We start from the raw sequence: 21,107 nt of genomic DNA, 5'->3' as shown, positions 1-21,107 counted from the left end.
AGGTGGTTGTATTCTGGTCTGCTAGAGGCTGCAGCAGGGAGGTGGTTGTATTCTGGTCTGCTAGAGGCTGCAGCAGGGAGGTGGTTGTATTCTGGTCTGCTCTCTCTGCCTCCAGGGACCTAGACACGTGCGGTCATCTCTACACATTTCTGGCTGCACTGTGAGCTCTGACCATGAGGGTTTTTAGAAACAATGGAGGATGAGTTTTTATAAATAACATAACAGTGCGCGTCACATGCACTGAACGTGCACTAGCAGGACGTGTACACTGTTTAGGGAAATGTAGGGAAATTACTCAGCCTGTCAGATGGTTTCTAAAGCCTACAGACAGTTTTCCCTTGCTTTGTGTGTGTGTGTGTGTGTGTGTGTGTGTGTGTGTGTGTGTGTGTGTGTGTGTGTGTGTGTGTGTGTGTGTGTGTGTGTGTTCAAAGCTAGTCATAGTTCTACACGCATGGACCATGTGGTCCGAGTCCCCAGTCATCACATAGCATAGTGTTTCCCACCACCTTCCCTATATGGTACAGTCCTTCACTTTACTGTGGGAAATCACAGTAGCTAGCTGAACGAGTAGAGCAGTGCTCCATAATTCATGTAAGAATCCAAAGCAGGAAACACACACAGAAACAAACCGACAACTTCCTAAATCACTTGTAATGGGTGTACTTCGTTACTAATAATCCACCTGGATGACATGTCTGATTGGCTGAGTCTTGTGGGCCCTTTCTCTCTGCCTAGCGCCTACTACAGAGTCGTACATCTTGTTGTCACAGACACTTGCCCAATGACCATTCCAGTCACAGCTCCAGTGAGAGCTCCTCGAGGGACCACTCCACAGCTCAGCCAGCTACCTGAGGAGCCTCTCTGGCTGGGGAGGTCAGTGCATCAGGAGCCCCTCGTGGTTCCTTCTGGAGCCCCAGTGCAATCATAGCCACTCTTAAGCACTGGGCCTGAGAATCTCTTGTGGGGCGCTCCTGGGATATGTCACAACCCTGAGTCAAAGTGTGACCCCCCCCACCTCAGAGAACAGATAAATGGGATGGATGGGAGAGGAGCCAGTCTGTTCAAAATAGACAGCGAGGAGGAAGGTTTACTCCCTCCGGCAAATCATTCCCAGTGACAAGTCAAGGTTGCCTATCAAAGTTCTCTATTGGAGGGCTATATTAGAGGTTCCCATAAACATCTAATTTTCTCAGACATGAAATGTTAGGCTATAAGCTACAACACAAATGGCTAGCTAACAACAAGCCTTTCTGTATAGACGTCTCGACTTTTGACTTATTGAAGAATAGCCGATAAGATTCTTGTCACCTTAAGTTAGAGAAGGAGAGAGCACGGCTGGCGGTGTTCTCCGCTGTTAGCTATTTGATTTATAAGCTTATTTTCGGCGGTGCGTCCATCCTCCGTGTGCAATGCTGCTCCCAGGTCCCATCTGCTACTGCTTGCTGCTGCCGGGCTAAAGAGGCAGCGAGCGGACATGTAATGATGGCTCTCTCTGGGAACATTACCTCTGCACATTTACCTGACAGCAGCAGCAGGCAAAGCCATGTCAATCACCACAGCCAAGCTGTTTCTCCTCAGCCCGCTGAAAGATGGAGTCAGGGAAAAACCTCACTGTGCTCAGTAAAACACGCTGGTACTTCTATTAAGGGGCAAATGTTTCCCTGCTCAGTACCACTCACGCTGGCTGTTACAGAGTGTTGATTAGAATACATGAACCTTTTGTCATGTCTCCACACAGAGTTCAAGGTGAGCACCATTTAGGTGGTGGTGGTGGCTTAACCTGTCCCAGGAGGACTTCTCTAGCTGGTCTAGAGGACCTTACAAGGCTCCCTGCCCCTCTTTTCCCAGCTCTATCTATACCTCCATCCAACCCTCTCCGTTCACCCCCTTCCTCACTGGTATGTGAACAGTAGCCCTTCCCCCACACCGGAAGCAGGGAGAGCAGAATGGTGATCGAAATTGATTCCAACATCTTCTCTCGCTTCACCCTGGCCTTTCCACACCACTCTCATCAAAATCCAAAGAGCTTTATCTCTACCAGCCTAACTAACACACTGACTGACTTAGTGTGAGGAGTGCATGTTGTTGTGGGTACAGTGTTGAACAGCTAATTGTACTGTCTCTTTATAGCAGCTGTACACAAATCCCTTTCTTCAAAGTTCTGTTTTCCCCACCAACCATACCTATGAGGGATTTCATTTCAATAAAAGAGAGAGAGCTGAGAGAGGGGAGACCAGAGGAGAGAGATAGATAGTCAGAGAGATGGGTAAGTCTGAAGAAAGGGGATACGGATGAGTGTGTTGTGCTCACACACAGAGAGAGAGAGAGAGAGACAGAGAGAGAGACAGAGAGAGAGACAGAGAGAGAGAGAGAGCGAGATAGTCAGAGAGATGGGTAAGTCTGAAGAAAGGGGTTACGGATGAGTGTGTTGTGCTCACAGAGAGAGAGAGAGAGAGAGACAGAGAGAGAGAGAGAGACAGAGAGAGAGACAGAGAGAGACAGAGAGAGAGAGAGAGAGCGAGATAGTCAGAGAGATGGGTAAGTCTGAAGAAAGGGGTTACGGATGAGTGTGTTGTGCTCACAGAGAGAGAGAGAGAGAGAGACAGAGAGAGAGAGAGAGACAGAGAGAGAGACAGAGAGAGACAGAGAGAGAGAGAGAGAGCGAGATAGTCAGAGAGATGGGTAAGTCTGAAGAAAGGGGTTACGGATGAGTGTGTTGTGCTCACAGAGAGAGAGAGAGAGAGAGACAGAGAGAGAGAGAGAGACAGACAGAGAGAGAGAGAGAGAGACAGAGAGAGAGAGAGCGAGAGTCAGAGAGATGGGTAAGTCTGAAGAAAGGGGATACGGATGAGTGTGTTGTGCTCACACACAGAGAGAGAGAGAGAGAGACAGAGAGAGATGGAGAGAGGAGCGAGAAAGCAGCAATAGTAGCTCTTTCTTACCGTCCTCCTCCTTAATGTGTGTGTTCTGTGGGCTGTGCATTCTCTCTCTGCGGTTCGGGGGACTCAGGTTGGAAGCAGGGCCGTGATCAGCTGTTATCCATGTGGGGTCGTTCATATCAAAGTCCTCACTGCTCACTGAAGTCTCATCCTGACAGAAAAAGACAGGGAGAGGGAGAAAGAGAGAAAGAGGGGGGGATATCATGTCATTCCATGGACAGCTAAGACAGGTGAAAGAGGGAGAAAATAAAGAGATTGGAAGATATCAGACGTTACACATGTGACAGATCGGACCTCAGACATCAGAGAGGTTGCCAAAAGAGGTGGACTGGGGCTCCCTGTCTGTGTCAGGAGACAACCTAAATGGGCTACTGACGGAGTAGATGACACCTTGCACTAAGAAAATGAATGCATGTCTGGACTGCTGAGTGTTATGTTGTAAATAAATCAAACAACATAACCCGCCAACAATTTACTATTATGAGTATGAGACTATGGACAAAATTCAAAGGCAGCCTGTCGTTGCACATTTGCAATACAGCAAAGTGATACACATCAGTCATTACAGTAGCTCTCCCTTTTTAGTCATTGCATGAAGGCAAAGAGCACAGCAGACAGAGGACTACAGACAAAATACAATAACAACTCCATCTACCAGGTCCAGAAGCCTTCAGAAGCAGGCCTATAAACCATGCATACAGAGCATTAAGAAAGATGAATTAAGCATTAGAAGTCCAGCTGAGGCTCCATGACCGGAGCCAAACCCAGGCCAAAAACCAACTAATGACACCATAAGGGTTAAGGCCCCTATCTTCGTTTCCATATCAGAGATGATTCTACATTCATTCCAATCCTGTTAGTTTGACTTGTGTCAGTGAGGCTCCTCTGGTTGCAGCACAGAGCAAAGAGGATCTGAGAGCCCGGCACTCCCACTAATGAGGTCCAGAGTGCTGCAGATAGCTGCCTTTCAGGCAACACAATAGACAGACAGTCAAGATACAGCGTTTCCCTCCAACAGACCAATCCACTGCACTTTAGAACTTGTTATTAAGTCTTTCCATACACTTGCAGTATGAGAGTGTACAAGCACTTATAGTCTCACACATCCGCAACACACATGTGCACACATCATATACAGTGGGGCAAAAAAGTATTTAGTCAGCCACCAATTGTGCAAGTTCTCCCACTTAAAAAGATGAGAGAGGCCTCTAATTTTCATCATAGGTACACTTCAACTATGACAGACAAAATGAAAAAAATCCAGAAAATATATATCACATTGTAGGATTTTTAATTAATTAATTTGCAAATTATGGTGGAAAATTAGTATTTGGTCAATAACAAAAGTTTATCTCAATACTTTGTTATATACCCTTTGTTGGCAATGACAGAGGTCTAACGTTTTCTGTAAGTCTTCACAAGGTTTTCACACACTGTTGCTGGTATTTTGGCCCATTCCTCCATGCAGATCTCCTCTAGAGCAGTGATGTTTTGGGGCTGTTGCTGGGCAACACGGACTTTCAACTCCCTCCAAAGATTTTCTATGGGGTTGAGATCTGGAGACTGGCTAGGCCACTCCAGGACCTTGAAATGCTTCTTACGAAGCCACTCCTTCGTTGCCCGGGCGGTGTGTTTGGGATCATTGTCATGCTGAAAGACCCAGCCACGTTTCATCTTCAACACGGGGTGGCAGGGTAGCCTAGTGGTTAGAGCGTTGGACTAGTGACCAGAAGGTTGCAAGTTCAAACCCCCGTGCTGACAAGGTACAAATCTGTTGTTCTGCCCCTGAACAGGCAGTTGACCCACTGTTCCTAGGCTGTCATTGAAAATAAGAATTTGTTCTTAACTGACTTGCCTGGTTAAATAAAGGTAAAATATATTTTTTTTAAATGCCCTTGCTGATGGAATGTGGGTTTCACTCAAAATCTCACGATACATGGCCCCATTCATTCTTTCCTTTACATGGATCAGTCATTCTGGTCCCCAAAGCATGTTTCCACCCCCATGCTTCACAGTAGGTATGGTGTTCTTTGGATGCAACTCAGCATTCTTTGTCCTCCAAACACGATGAGTTGAGTTTTTACCAAACAATTATATTTTGATTTCATTTGAGCATATGACATTCTCCCAATCTTCTTCTGGATCATCCAAATGCTCTCTAGCAAACTTCAGACGGGCCTGGACATGTACTGGCTTAAGCAGGGGGACACGTCTGGCACTGCAGTATTTGAGTCCCTGGCGGCGTAGTGTTTTACTGATGGTAGGCTGTGTTACTTTGGTCCCAGCTCCCTGCAGGTCATTCACTAGGTCCCCCCGTGTGGTTCTGGGATTTTTGCACACCGTTCTTGTGATCATTTTGACCCCACGGGGTGAGATCTTGCGTGGAGCCCCAGATCGAGGGAGATTATCAGTGGTCTTGTATGTCTTCCATTTCCTATTAGTTGCTCCCACAGTTGATTTCTTTAAACCAAGCTGCTTACCTATTGCAGATTCAGTCTTCCCAGCCTGGTGCAGGTTTACAATTTTGTTTCTGGTGTCCTTTGACAGCTCTTTGGTCTTGGCCATAGTGGAGTTTGGAGTATGACTGTTTGAGGTTGTGGACAGGTGTCTTTTATACTGATAACAAGTTCAAACAGGTGCCATTAATACAGGTAACGAGTGGAGGACAGAGGAGCCTCTTAAAGAAGAAGTTACAGGTCTGTGAGAGCCAGAAATCTTCCTTGTTTGTAGGTGACCAAATACTTATTTTCCACAATAATTTGCAAATAAATTCATTAAAAATCCTACAATGTGATTTTCTGGATTTTTTTTCTCATTTTGTCTGTCATAGTTGAAGTGTACCTATGATGAAAATTACAGGCCTCTCTCATCTTTTTAAGTGGGAGAACATGCACAATTGGTGGCTGACTAAATACTTTTTTGCCCCACAGTATTTCCATTAATTCCCATATATTCCCGTTAATTCCCACTGAAGGTTTCCACCTCTGAATATTCCCAAAAATGTGCAACCCTAATCCGTACACACATGTTATATATCATGCACATACATCCGTACACACACATTATATATCATGCACACACACACAAATCATATATCATGCACATACATCCGTACACACACATTATATATCATGCACAAACAATCGTACACGCATCATATATCATGCACACACACAACAGTACACATGTGTCATATATCATGCACACACACAACAGTACACATGCGTCATATATCATGCACACACAACCGTACACATGCGTCATATATCATGCACACACAACTGTACACATGAGTCATATATCATGCACACACAACCGTACACATGAGTCATATATCATGCACACACAACCGTACACATGAGTCATATATCATGCACACACAACCGTACACATGAGTCATATATCATGCACACACAACCGTACACATGAGTCATATATCATGCACACACAACCGTACACATGAGTCATATATCATGCACACAACCGTACACATGAGTCATATATCATGCACACACAACCGTACACATGAGTCATATATCATGCACACACAACCGTACACGAGTCATATATCATGCACACACAACCGTACACGAGTCATATATCATGCACACACAACCGTACACATGAGTCATATATCATGCACACACAACCGTACACATGAGTCATATATCATGCACATACAACCGTACACATGCGTCATCTCTACTATCTGCTATCACTACTATCTGTATCAGTCTTTTTCTGATTGAGCAACATGAAGGGAATACACACAAAAACAGACTCAAACTACACTGATTCACTAACAAGGGCAGTGATGAAACAGTCTGGAGAGGACTAACTGTTGGTTTTTCAGGCGATGCCCCCTTCAATTTTGCATGATAAGTGGAAAGCGCATAGTCACGATCAATAATGACGTAACCTATATGTCACGATCAATAATGATGAAACCTACACCGAGTGTATAAAACATTAATATTGAGTTGCACCCCCCACCCTCCTTTGTCCTCAGAACAGCCTCAATTCGTTGGGGCATGGACTCTCAAAAGGTGTCGAAAGGTTCCAGAGGGAGGCTGGCCCATGTTGACTCCAATGCTTCCCATAGTTGTGTCAAGATGACTCAATGTCCTTTGGGTGGTGGACCATTCTTGACACACATGGGAAACTGTTGAGTGAAAAACCCAGCAGCATTGCAGTTCTTCACACACTCAAACTGGTGCGCCTGGCACCTACTACCATATCCTGATCAAAGGCACTTCAATCTTTTGTTTTGCCCATTCACCCTCTGAATGGCACACATATACAATCCATGTCTCAATTGTCTCAAGGCTTAAAAATCATTCTTTAACCTGTACTCTCCCCTTCCTCTGACTGAAGTGGATTTAACAGGTGACATCAATAAGGGATCATAGCTTTTACCTGGATTCACCTGGTCAGTCTGTCATGGAAAATGTTTTGTACACAGAGTATATGCACGGCCTCTTCAGAGAGGACCAAATTAAACAAGATGCCATAGGCAGTTGGGTGTGCATACTTTGTGTACATTTCTGCAGTCATTATCAGCAAAAAGGGATCATAGTCATACTGTAGTGCAGACATCACAAAGAACCTGGCTGCTCCACCATCTTTCCACAAGGAACAACAGACATCAGCCCAACCCCCCCACATGCTTACCCAACAGGAACTGTCAGTCACCCTCTGCCCACATGCTGGCTGCCCAGCACGCACTCCAATTGGTTATCTTCTTTCACTTGCAAATTGACCTGTGCATTATTGATGAGTTTGTGTGGATGGAGAGATACAGGCGCTCCCTAACTAACGGGTCTGCTGTTGATTCGACCCAGGTGCAGCCCTACCCTACAGCATGGCACAGTGGAAGGCATCAAGACAAGGACAGGATCGAAGTACAGCACCGGTGGCCATATGTAGAAATTGTAGCAGATTGTCATTAAATTGTGACTGCTGTCACACTGGACCTAAAGATAACAAATGTCCTTGGGCAGTGGAGAGGAGATGGAGAGGGGCTGGAGGGGTCACTGAGTCATCAGTCATGGGGAGTGGGAGGGGTCATGGCAGCATGTCCTATCGAGGTCAAGCGGAGCAGAGTGTGTAATCAGCATTCTGACGAGATGCTGCTAGGTGAATGTCAACAGATTCTCAGCTACTGTACCTATGGCACTCAATCACACTGGAGGATGCAAGTATCTGATAGCTGACGTCACTGTCTCACTACAAGCCTATATGTATGTCTTCTTCTGCCACAGTTACAACAATGAGTTGGGTTTACACACACTTAACCATCCTGACATCCTGAGTGAATACACTGATGCCTGACAAGGACATAAAGTTAGGCTCGTCTTCTTTGTAGATGAACTGGTTGGCAGTCAGTACAGGCCTATGTCCGTACTAGAAATCTATGACGAAAGAAATTCATATCTATAACACACTGGCCTATATCGTTAGCACATGAATCAACTTAAAGTGAGTGATCTAAAAGGCCCTTCATTTAATCTGACGTTTAACTCCTTTTCAATTACAATCATATAAACCCACATTAACTGGTTATGTTGTTATGTGTCGGTTAGGGAGAGAATCCAATTTGGAACAATGCAGACAAGGGTTTATTGTCTACCTACCTACAGTATTCCTCCCCCGTCTGTCTGCATCCATTTCACCCCCACGGCTCAAGCCAAGATGCTGCCCTTCCTTTTATTGGTTTTTATTGTTTATTAATGATCCCAGTCTAATGCTTTCCTCTCATCTAAATGCAGATGAATCACAGCCTGGGTGGAAGGAGAAAGCAGAACCAACCAAATTACATCTCTTTGGGCTTTAATGAAATAAAGCAGCACCACTCCCTTTCTTAGGCAACATCAAATAGCCTGTGTTCAAAGATCTAGGCCCAGGCTAATTAAGATCCAACCTAATACTTTACTTTGTGTGAATATGTGACTCGGTTTATCAGTTTGGTAAACAACTGGGAAGTGGATATCCATCCTACTTGTCTCTATTCTGTATCAATCAATCAGATTTATTTCATAAAGCCCTTTTTACATCAGCAGTTGTCACTGTATGGAACCACAAAACCATGGAAGCTACCATTGGGGACATAGCCGAGGTGTTCTTTGCAATTACATTTCTTCAAATATCTTCTAGTATATTTGCCACTGCATCCAACCAAGGACCTGAGTCTGCCATTCTCCTCAAATTGAGGATGCGAGGAAAAAATAATTAACTGGCAGCACTTATATTTTCAACACGGTGGAAGAAGAGTAAAAGGCTTATATTTTTAACACGGTGGAAGAAGAGTAAAAAAGCTTATATTTTCAACATGGTGGAAGAAGAGTAAAATGCTTCCATGATCATTCTTCCATATCACAAATACTCAAGTTTTGTCAAGCACAGCAGAATGGATGAGGAGGTGGCCCAGCTCTAGGACAACACTGCTTTGATATGGCATCTTGATAAGCTCCTCATTAAATATTTTCGATATGGGACCATAAATGCAATAATTCCAATGTTTGACGTGCCTTCAAAAGAGTCAATCACACATAAAAACATTCTGAGGCACAGGCTTGTTCATGGTTTTAAATTCAGTCCCATTTTCCCCATGTATCTCCTTAAACACCCCAGTAATTAGGCTTAGCCAACACACACAAATGTAAAAAACAAAAACAAAAAAAAAACAGAGGACACAAAATGACCCCTTGTGCAATCTGAAGTGCTTTTTCCACAGAGGCCGGAACTGAGAAAGTACATTTCAAGCTAATGCAGTTAGCAACCGGACCCTTCCTCTCTGCTCAGCTCTGTGCTCATATCCAGGCAGCTCTCTAGACTCTGCCAATTGTTCTCTTCGCTTTAAAGTGTTCAGCAGGCGGGCGGGGGAACAACAGACCCTCCAGTGTAAAGGAAATCGGCGTTCTTACACCTGCCCCCTTCCCTCCTCCATCATTTCTCCCTCCTCACTTATTCTTCTCCATTCACATGGATGCTGGTATTTCAGCAGCAGCAGCACTGCATTCTCTCCTCTATAAATAGGGAGGAATGGACAGCATGTTTATTGGCTGCCATGGAAACTGATCAGGAACATTAGGCTTGGAAATTAAATTGATTCTGAACAAATCTGGTTCTGAGAAATTTGAAGAGGAGAGAAATTAAGCACTGTACGACTGCTAAAGATGAAGGCTAAAATACAAGGAGGATTCAGACTAGTCAATTCAAACAAGTTCAGTAGAATTAATCCCAGTTTAACCAATTGACATGATTTTATTTCCTTTTACAGTAAATGCAGGCATAAGCAATTATGAGAGGCCAGGGGCATGTGGTAAGACTGAGTAAGACATTTACAGCCTTCCGTGCAAATTGTGGCATTTTCTTTTTAATCTCTCCTAATGAACATGGAGCCACATATTGATGTCAACAGCCATAAATGCAATAGAAGTTCCAAAATAGACAATATTATCTCAAACTTGATGAGATAATGACAGGTGTTAGGCAAGGTAGTATCTAGGTGGATCTAGACCAGGCCTGGGCAATTATTTACCATGGAGGGCCACATGAGAATATATTTTTGCCATCGCGGGCCAGAATCATATTACAGGACTAAACATCATGTATATGACTGTATTGGCATATATATATATATATATATATATAATATATACACACTGTAAATCACATCCAGATATGCTACTTAATTTACTTTTTTAACATGCACAGAAATAAACCACACCCATGTTTTCCTTTTAGTAGGTACTTTGATTATTAAACATGCAATGAACTACACTGAGGGAAAAGTACACTTTGCATTCAGCACCACTGACAGAAATCTTGTTAACGGGTATGCCCAAAAACACAAGAAAGAGAGAGAGCTCAACATTACATTTAAACTACTCAGTGTGAGGAGTGAAGTCTCTGATGGGCATTGACTAGAGCAGTGAAGTCAGATACAGTTTCTAATGTCACTATGCGCAGGATTGCTGAGAGGTAAGAGTCAGTAAAAGATGATCTGTGCCTTGACTTGTTATATTTCATCACTGAAAATGTCTGTTCACATACATAAGTTGACCCAAACAGTACAAACATCTTCTGAGCATGACTCCTAATCTTTGGAAAGTTTTGTGAATCGAGAGATGCATAGAACCTCAGTGACATTGTTTAGAATAGTTCTCCAATCACTGCATCAGATTGAAGATCGATGAGCTCAAGTTGCAGGTCAGTGGGAGAGTTATCCACATTCACAAGGTGAAAGGATAGGAAACCAACAAAATGTCATTTTCCAACACTTTGAAATCCTAAAAACGACCAGAAAACTCATTGTTCAAAGCACGCAACAGCGATGTATACTTCTCCCGCTGGTCATCTGATAGGGAACAGACTAGTAGTGTCGAAAGGTGGGTGAGATTGTTGGCTTCTACTTGGCGGGTCAGGAGGAGTAATTTTTCATTGAAGGCTTTGACAAGGCTGTATACATGTGATGTGCAAAAACACCCTTCCCTTGTAGTTCGGAATTCAGTTCATTCATAAGAGCCATGATGTCCACGAAGAATCAGCCAACCATTCTTTATCTTGCAGTTGAGGGAAATCCACATATTTTCCTTTCATTTGCAAAAACTCAGCAATCTCCGGGTCTCACACCCTTTTAAGCACCTTCCAAAACTCAGCCATCTCATGTTTGTGTGGTAGAGTAGATCTGCATGATCCGACTCCGTCTCTTCCAACAGTGAGACAAACTGCCTGTGGTTTAAAGATTTTGCTCTTATGAAGTTTACCACTTTAGTGACTGTATCCACATGGCTCATTTTCAGAACACATTTACAGAGCACCTCCTGATGAATAATGCAATGCAGGAAATTAATGTTCTGATGTGCGTTCAGCTCAGCTACTTGATCTTGTATCCTTTTCAAAAGGCCAATGTTGTCTCCTGTCAAGTTTGGGCACACTGGATAACTTTTCAAAACTCAGTCCCAGCTTTGCCACACACTTATTAACCTCCAATAAATCTTTCCCTGTGGTTGTGCTCTTCATTGACTGCACTGAAGCAAGTTCCTCTAATTTCAAAGCGTGGGGTTATGCCTCGGAAGAATATCAACAACTGTGCCGTGTCACGTGCATCAATGCTCTCATCCAGGGCCAAGGAGAAATAGGTGAAATCCTTTATCTTGTCTTTCAACTGTTGTCCCATATTCTTTGTGATGTCTTCAACACGACGTGTCACTGTTCGTCAAAAAGCTCTTTCTTGTCGGGTCAGTAAGTATTGCTGCAGAGTCAATGAAACATTCTTTAATGAATTCACCCTCAGCATATGGCTTACTATATTTAGCAATTTTGTGGGACAATACAGAGCTAGCTCTCACAATTCTGTTGTTTGTTGAATGCAGTTTTGTGAAAAGTCCTTGCTGCTTTTGCAACTGAGAAAGCAACTCTTTCGATGCACTTGCCCTCTGCTCAGAAGACATATTTCTATATTTCTCTGAATGCTTTGTCTGGAAGAGTCGGGACAAGCTGTGGTCTTTCAAGACAGTGATGCTCTCTTTGCACACTAAGCACACAGCTTTCCCTGATACCTCAATAAAAGAAACATTTCGATGTCCACTCTTTCTGGAACACTCTACATTCATTGTCTACTTTCCTTTTCTTTGAAAAACTATTTTTTTGCGCAATTTCTAGCTAGCTACTATTTGTAACAGTGACGTGTGTGTCAGCCTGACAGTCACTGTCTGTCCTCGTGCAGTTGTTATTTATACGTGAATTCAAAATAAATGTCTCACAAGCGGTGGGAGTTCAATCATTACACAAATGGTGAGTATTCAAAACGTGATCTGAGCATGATTCCGCGGGCCATATTGAATCAGGTCGCGGGCGGGCCTGGCCTTTGCCCAGGCCTGATCTAGATGGATGTTATGAATGTCCTAGTATGTCCAAATGTCTTTCAATACAATTTCTCTTAGAAATCAATGAGGAAGTTGGGGGAGCAGCAGGAAGAGTGTATCATTTCAGAACAGAGGTGATAATATTGATAAGTGTGTGGCGTTTGTTGGCTGAGGCACAATGCGAATCCACACACACACACACACACACACACACACACACACACACACACACACACACACACACACACACACACACACACAGGAAGGATTAACAAGGTGCAGACGACAATCCTCCACTGCAAAGTATTGATCGTCAGGAAAAACCAACCGTGAAGAGAGGAATATACACATACAGTGCATTCGGAAAGTTTTCACACCCAAAACAGACTTTTTCAACATTTTATTAAATTTTATTTTATTTTATTTTTATTACAGCCTTATTCTAAAATGTAAAAATGTTTTTTCCCTCATCAATCTACACACAATACACCATAATGACAAAGCAAAAACTTATATATACATTTGCTAAAATAAAAAATATTTTTTTTACAGTAAAATATGATATTACAGTAAAAAGAAAAAAAAATTATATATATATATATATACAGTGCCTTGCGAAAGTATTCGGCCCTCTTGAACTTTGCGACCTTTTGCCACATTTCAGGCTTCAAACATAAAGATATAAAACTGTATTTTTTTGTGAAGAATCAACAACAAGTGGGACACAATCATGAAGTCGAACGACATATATTGGATATTTCAAACTTTTTTACAAATCAAAAACTGAAAAATTGGGCGTGCAAAATTATTCAGCCCCTTTACTTTCAGTGCAGCAAACTCTCTCCAGAAGTTCAGTGAGGATCTCTGAATGATCCAATGTTGACCTAAATGACTAATGATGATAAATACAATCCACCTGTGTGTAATCAAGTCTCCGTATAAATGCACCTGCACTGTGATAGTCTCAGAGGTCCGTTAAAAGCGCAGAGAGCATCATGAAGAACAAGGAACACACCAGGCAGGTCCGAGATACTGTTGTGAAGAAGTTTAAAGCCGGATTTGGATACAAAAAGATTTCCCAAGCTTTAAACATCCCAAGGAGCACTGTGCAAGCAATAATATTGAAATGGAAGGAGTATCAGACCACTGCAAATCTACCAAGACCTGGCCGTCCCTCTAAACTTTCAGCTCATACAAGGAGAAGACTGATCAGAGATGCAGCCAAGAGGCCCATGATCACTCTGGATGAACTGCAGAGATCTACAGCTGAGGTGGGAGACTCTGTCCATAGGACAACAATCAGTCGTATATTGCACAAATCTGGCCTTTATGGAAGTGGCAAGAAGAAAGCCATTTCTTAAAGATATCCATAAAAAGTGTTGTTTAAAGTTTGCCGCAAGCCACCTGGGAGACACACCAAACATGTGGAAGAAGGTGCTCTGGTCAGATGAAACCAAAATTGAACTTTTTGGCAACAATGCAAAACGTTATGTTTGGCATAAAAGCAACACAGCTCATCACAATGAACACACCATCCCCACTGTCAAACATGGTGGTGGCAGCATCATGGTTTGGGCCTGCTTTTCTTCAGCAGGGACAGGGAAGATGGTTAAAATTGATGGGAAGATGGATGGAGCCAAATACAGGACCATTCTGGAAGAAAACATGATGGAGTCTGCAAAAGACCTGAGACTGGGATGGAGATTTGTCTTCCAACAAGACAATGATCCAAAACATAAAGCAAAATCTACAATGGAATGGTTCAAAAATAAACATATCCAGGTGTTAGAATGGCCAAGTCAAAGTCCAGACCTGAATCCAATCGAGAATCTGTGGAAAGAACTGAAAACTGCTGTTCAACAATGCTCTCCATCCAACCTCACTGAGCTCGAGCTGTTTAGCAAGGAGGAATGGGAAAAAATTTCAGTCTCTCGATGTGCAAAACTGATAGAGACATACCCCAAGCGACTTACAGCTGTAATCGCAGCAAAAGGTGGCGCTACAAAGTATTAACATAAGGGGGCTGAATAATTTTGCACGCCCAATTTTTCAGTTTTTGATTTGTTAAAAAAGTTTGAAATATCCAATAAATGTCGTTCCACTTCATGATTGTGTCCCACTTGTTGTTGATTCTTCACAAAAAAATACAGTTTTATATCTTTATGTTTGAAGCCTGAAATGTGGCAAAAGGTCGCAAAGTTCAAGGGGGCCGAATATTTTCGCAAGGCACTGTATATATCTTTTTTTTTTTTACTGTAATATCACATTTACATAAGTAAATTCTTCTCTGCAGATCCTCTCAAGCTGTCAGGTTGGATTGGGAGTGTCGCTACACAGCTATTTTCAGGTCTCTCCAGAGATGTTCGATTGGGTTCAAGTGGGCTCTGGCTGGGTCACTTAAGGACCTGCAGAGACTCCGAAGCCACTCCTGTGTTGTCTTGACTGTGTGCTTAGGGTCATTGTGCTGTTGGAAGGTGAACCTTCGCCCAAGTCTGAGGTCCTGAGCAGGTTTTCATCAAGCATTTCTCTGTACTTTGCTACGTTCATCTTTCCATCAATCCTGACTCCTCTCCCAGTCCCCACTGCTGAAAAACATCCCCACAGCATGATGCTGCCCCTACCATGCTTCACCGTATGAATGGTGCCAGGTTTTCTCCAGACGTGACACTTGGCATTCAGGCTACAGAATTCAACCTTGGTTTCATCAGACCAGAGAATCCTTTAGGTGCCTTTTGGCAAACTCCAAGTGGGCTGTCATCTGCCTTTTACTGAGGAATGGTTCCATCTGGCCAAACTACCATAAAAGTCTACAGAGCTGGTTGTTCTTCTGGAAGATTCTCCTATCTCCACAGAGGAACTCTAGAGCTCTATCAGAGTGATCATCGGGTTCTTGGTTACCTCCCTGACCAAGGCCCCCAAGGCCCTCCCTGACCAAGGCCCCCCCGATTGCTGAGTTTGGTCAGGCAGCCAGCTCTGTGTTCTTGTAGACCTTCAATGCTGCAAAAATGTTTTGGTACCCTTCCCCAATTCTGTGCCTCGACACAATCCTGTCTCGAAGCTCTACGGACAATTTCTTCGACCTCATGGCTTGGTTTTTGCTCTGACATGCACTGACAACTGTGGGACCATATATAGACAGGTGTGTGCCTTCCAAATCATGTTCAATCAATTGAATTTACCATTGGTGGACTCCAATCAAGTTGTAGAAACATCTCAAGGATGATTAATGGAAACAGGATGCACCTGAGCTCAATTTCGAGTCTCATAGCAAATGGTCTGAATACTTAAGTAAATAAGGTATTTCTGTTATTTATTTATTTTGCTCTGTCATTATGGGGTATTGTGTGTAGATTTATGAGAAAAATGTTTTATTTAATCAATTTTAGAATAAGCCTGTAACATAACATGTGGAAAACGTCAGGGGGTCTGAATACTTTCCAAATGCTCTGTATATACAAAAGTATGTGGACACTCCTTCAAATTAGTGGATTTGGCCATTTCAGTGTGTATATAATCAAGCACACAGCCATGCAATCTCCATAGACAAGCATTGTCAGTAGAATGGCCTTACTGAAGAGCTCAGTGAATTTCAACGTGGCATCGTCATAGGATGCCACCTTTCCAACAAGTCAGTTAATCAAATTTCTGCCATACTAGAGCTGCCCTGGTAAATTGTAAGTGCTGTTACTGTGAAGAGGAAACATCTACAGCAAAAACGGCATTCCATGGCCGAGCAGCCACACAAGAGTAAGATTACCATGCGCAATGCCAAGCGTCGGCAGGAGTGGTGTAAAGCTCGCAGCCATTGGATTCTGTAAGTAGTGGAAATGTGTTCTCTGCAGTGATAAATCACACTTCACCATTTGGCAGTCCGACGGACAAATCTGGGTTTGGCGGATGTCAGGAGAACGCTACCTTCTCAAATGTATAGTGCCAACTGTTAAGTTTGGTGGAGGAGGAACAATGGTCTGGAGCTGTTTTTCATGGTTCGGGCTAGGCCCCGTAGTTCCAGTAAAGGGAAATCTTAACGCTACAGAATACAATGACATTCTAGACAATTCTGTGCCTCCAACTTTGTGGCAAATGTTTTGGGAAGCCCCTTTCCTGTTTCAGTATGACAATGCCCCCAAGCACAAAGCAAAGTCCATGCAGAAATGGTTTGTTGAGATCGGTGTGGAAGAACTTGACTGGCCTGCACAGAGCCCTGACCTCAACCCCATCGAACACCTTTGGGATAAATTGGAACGCCGACTGCGAGCCAGGCCTAATCGTCCAACATCCGTGCCCGATCTCACTAATGCCCTCGGGGCTGAATGGAAGCAAGTCCCTGCAGCAATGTTCCACAATCTAGTGGAAAGCCTTCCCATAAGGCTGTTATAGCAGCAAAGGGGGGGCCAACTTTATATTAATGCCCATGATTTTAGAATGAGATGTTCGACGAGCAGATGTCCATATCATTTTGTAATGTAGTGTACCACCACGGACACAGACATTACTTGCACACACTCAAAAACACACACATATAACCCATTCATTACACTCAGATGGCAGACGTTAGTATGCACCAACAACTCAAGCAAGTGTGACTGGTGGCAGAAATACTTAGTAAATAAATAAATAAATAAGTCTCAACAAAGTTGATGATAGTTGAAAAGTGGATGAGGATTGGAACAGGCGAGGTGATGGACAGGCTGCTGGAAGAACACACAGACAGATTAATATCAATATCTGCTGTATAATATTAAACCACTAGACATGTGTGCCAAAGGACTAATAGAAAGCATTCTATTACGATGAAGATGGGGCTGACAATAATCAATGATTCCCACCTGACCTTCATGGGTCAGTCAACAAGCCTGGTGGGAAGCTATTTCTGTGGCTGCTGAGTTCAGGAGGAACACAGCTAACTGAGCAGGGCTGGTAGAGTCACACTGAGATTGGGCTGGGGCTGAGGAGGGGACAACTGCATCTGAAACTATATCTCCACAGTCAATTACACTGCGACTGCATGTTACTCTATCCAGTCTAACAACAGAGAGCGCGAGTGGTACAAAAGGCAACAGACTACAGGGCGTCGGAACGATCTGCGACTTATGTTTCCGAATCTCAGCCGAATCAGCCGTTGGTACTGGAGAGTTGAAAACGTGTGTCATTGATCATGACCACAAGGACATAGACAGACAGCATACTCTTCTATTTGCACAATAAGTACAGCCAGTAACCGACAGACAGAATAACATGAAGCAGAATAAGGAGCAAGAAACAAGATTACCAAGAGAAAAGCAAGTCCATAAATGTCATGCCCCCGAGTCTATTAATTACATTGGTGAAAAGTTGCTGAGCCCCTGATGATAAATAGAGAAGGAGCAGGATGCTTTGGGAACAAGGAAAGCGTGTTTCTGGGGATAGGCCCAGGTCTGCATCAAGTGCTATTTGTAATTGTATTTATTAAGGATTAATGATCCCCATTAGCTGCTGCCAGCTGCTCTTCCTGGGGTCCAGCAACATTAAGGCTGTTAAATACAATTAAAAATAGTACATGACATTACATTTCATAACACCTTTCACAACACATTAAGTGTGTTCCCTCAGGCCACTACTCTACTACCACATATCTACAATACAAAATCCATGTGTATATGTGTGTGGAGTATGTGTATGTGTGTGTCTGTGCCTGTGTGTCTCTCTTCACAGTCCCTGCTGTTCCATAAGGTGTATTTTTAGCTATATATAAAAAAAATGGATTCTACTGCTTGTATCAGTTACTTGATGTGGAATGAAGTCATGGCTCTATGTAGTACTGTGTGCCTCCCATATCCTGTTCTGGACTTGGGGACTGTGAAGAGACCTGTGGTGGCATGTCTTGTAGAGTATGGATGGGTGTCTGAGGTGTGCTAATAGTTAAAACAGACAGCTTGGTGCAGTCAACATGTCAATATTTCTTACAAAAACAAGTAGTGATGAAATCAATCTCTAATCTCTTGACATGAATGTTATTGATGTTAGCTCTCTGTGTACATTTAAGGGCCAGCCGTGCTGCCCTGTAACGAGCCATTTGTAATTTTCCTAAATTCCTCTCTGTGGCACCTGACCAGATAACTGGACACTAGTCCAGGTGTGACAACACTTGGGCCTGTAGGACCTGGCTTGTTGATTGTGAGCTGCACTTTATTATGGACAGACTTCTCCCCATTTTAGCTACTGTTGCGTCAACATGTTTTGACCATGACAGTTTACAATCCAGGGTTAGGCCAAGCAGTTTAGTCACCTCAGCTTGCTCAATTTACACATTATTCATTACAATACTTAGTTGAGTTTTAGGGTTTAGTGAATAATTTGCTCCAAATACAATGATTTTAGTTTTTTAAATATTTAAGACTTATTTTGGACTTATTTCTTGCTACCCACTCTGAAACTGACAGCAGCTCTTTGTTAAGTGTTGCAGTAATTCCACTCACTGTAGTAGCTGGCGTGTATAGTGTTGAGTACTTCGCATACACAGTACATACACACACACTGGCTTTACTCAGAGCAAGTGGCAAGTCATTAGCAAAGATTGAAAGAAGTAAGAGGCCTAGACAGCTGCCCTGGGGAATTCCTGATTCTACCTGGATTATGTTGGAGATGCTTCCATTAAAGAACACACTCTGTGTTCTGTTAGACAGGTAACTCTTTATCCACAATATAGCAGGGGGTGTAAAGCCCTAACACATGTTTTTCCAGCAGCAGACTATGATTGATGATGTCAAAAGCCGCACTGAAGTCTAACAAAACAGCTCCTACAATCTTTTTATCATCAATTTCTCTCAGCCAATCATCAGTAATTTGTGTAAGTGCAGTGCATGTTGAATGTCCTTCCCTATAAGCGGCTAAAAGTCTGTTAATTTGTTTACTGTAAAATAGCATCGGGTCAAACACAATGTTTTCCAAGATCTTTACTATGCATTAACAAAAGAACAACACATAAAATACTTCCTGAATCATAGCAAACACAACCTGTAACCTTGTGCTGGGTCGGGCTGCCTCTAACAAGGTCAAAGCATTGGTGTACCCACTGTGACTGACTTCAGATTGGCAGATCCTTCAGTTAGCCATGTCAAAACGAAATTAACTGGGGAAAGTCTTTGCTGTTAATATGGTGCTAAACATAACTGACACACAAGACAGCGACAGGAGTCTTCTCAATAACCCACACTAAGAAATAAACAGGCCAAGAGATTTCCCACACAGAGCTACTTTGTCATTCTGTAAGTGTTCAGGTTAAATCGATGATGCTGATAGGAACAAACAGCCGATGTAGTGAATTCAGATATGTTTCTCCGAGACACAATAACGGTTATAGAAATGTAAACTTGGTCTTCGCAAATACATGGATGCACAACATCATTAAAGTGACATGGGAACTCTGATCTGCTTTCACAAGACAATGTTTAGTGGATGTGATGGGTAGGGTTGTGGTGGGAGCTTTCAGGAACCTGATATCCTCTCAAACACACTGGCATATTCACACACTCTTCAACAATGGAAAGGGTGACTACTCCTTTCTCTCAGTGAGTACTCTCTGCACTAGTTTAAGTGCCTTAGTTATCAGTCAACATTGTCAAGAGAAGGCTACATCAAGGTTAAAGTGGAAATCGATACAGTTACATATCGCAACTTGTTTTTTCATGGCTCTCGTCTCTCTGCAGCATGGTGAACAATATGGAACATCAAATCGCAATAAAATCACAGTATCGAATTGCAATACATATAGAATTGTGATAATCGCAATAAATATCATATCGGCACCTACATATCGTGATAATTAGTATTGTGAGGTCCTTGGAAATTCCCAGCCCTAGTTACCGTGCCATGGTATGATTAGCCTAGTTGTAACGGCAGATTTCCTCCTCTTCGTCTGAAGAGGAGTAAGGATCGGACCAAGATGCGGCGTGGTAAGTGTTCATGGCGAATTTTAATAAGAAAAGCCTGAACACTATGAAATACAAAACAATAAACAATAACATGAAATAAATCAAACCGAAACAGTCCCGTGTGGCACTGACACAGGAGACAAACACCCACAAACCAACAGTGAATCCCAAGCTACCGAAGTCTGATTCTCAATCAGAGACAACTAACGACACCTGCCTCTGATTGAGAACCATACTAGGCCGAAACAGAAACCCAAACATAGAAACCCAAAACATACACTGCCCACCCCAACTCACGCCCTGACCATACTAAATAAAGACAAAACAAAGGAAAATAAAGGTCAGAACGTGACACTAGTAACATTCTATAGAATGAACAATGCAGT

The 21,107-nt window shown here is 42.9% G+C and overlaps 1 protein-coding gene across 3 annotated transcripts in view; it reads right to left on the bottom strand.

Moving 5' to 3' along the window:
• LOC135528086 (nucleolar protein 4-like) overlaps window positions 1-21,107 on the bottom strand; it is a 159,144-nt gene that overhangs the window by 55,479 nt on the left and 82,558 nt on the right. For all 3 annotated transcript variants that reach the window (XM_064956882.1, XM_064956883.1, XM_064956884.1), the window contains one exon: window positions 2,943-3,090. In XM_064956882.1, the coding sequence (XP_064812954.1) occupies window positions 2,943-3,090 (148 nt within the window). The remainder of the gene's footprint in view (window positions 1-2,942; window positions 3,091-21,107) is intronic.

This window comes from Oncorhynchus masou, chromosome 33, assembly GCF_036934945.1.
Source record: "Oncorhynchus masou masou isolate Uvic2021 chromosome 33, UVic_Omas_1.1, whole genome shotgun sequence".
Classification (NCBI taxonomy): domain Eukaryota; kingdom Metazoa; phylum Chordata; class Actinopteri; order Salmoniformes; family Salmonidae; genus Oncorhynchus; species Oncorhynchus masou.
The sequence above is the reverse complement of the archived record's forward strand: the minus strand, read 5'-3'. Positions and strand labels throughout refer to the sequence as shown.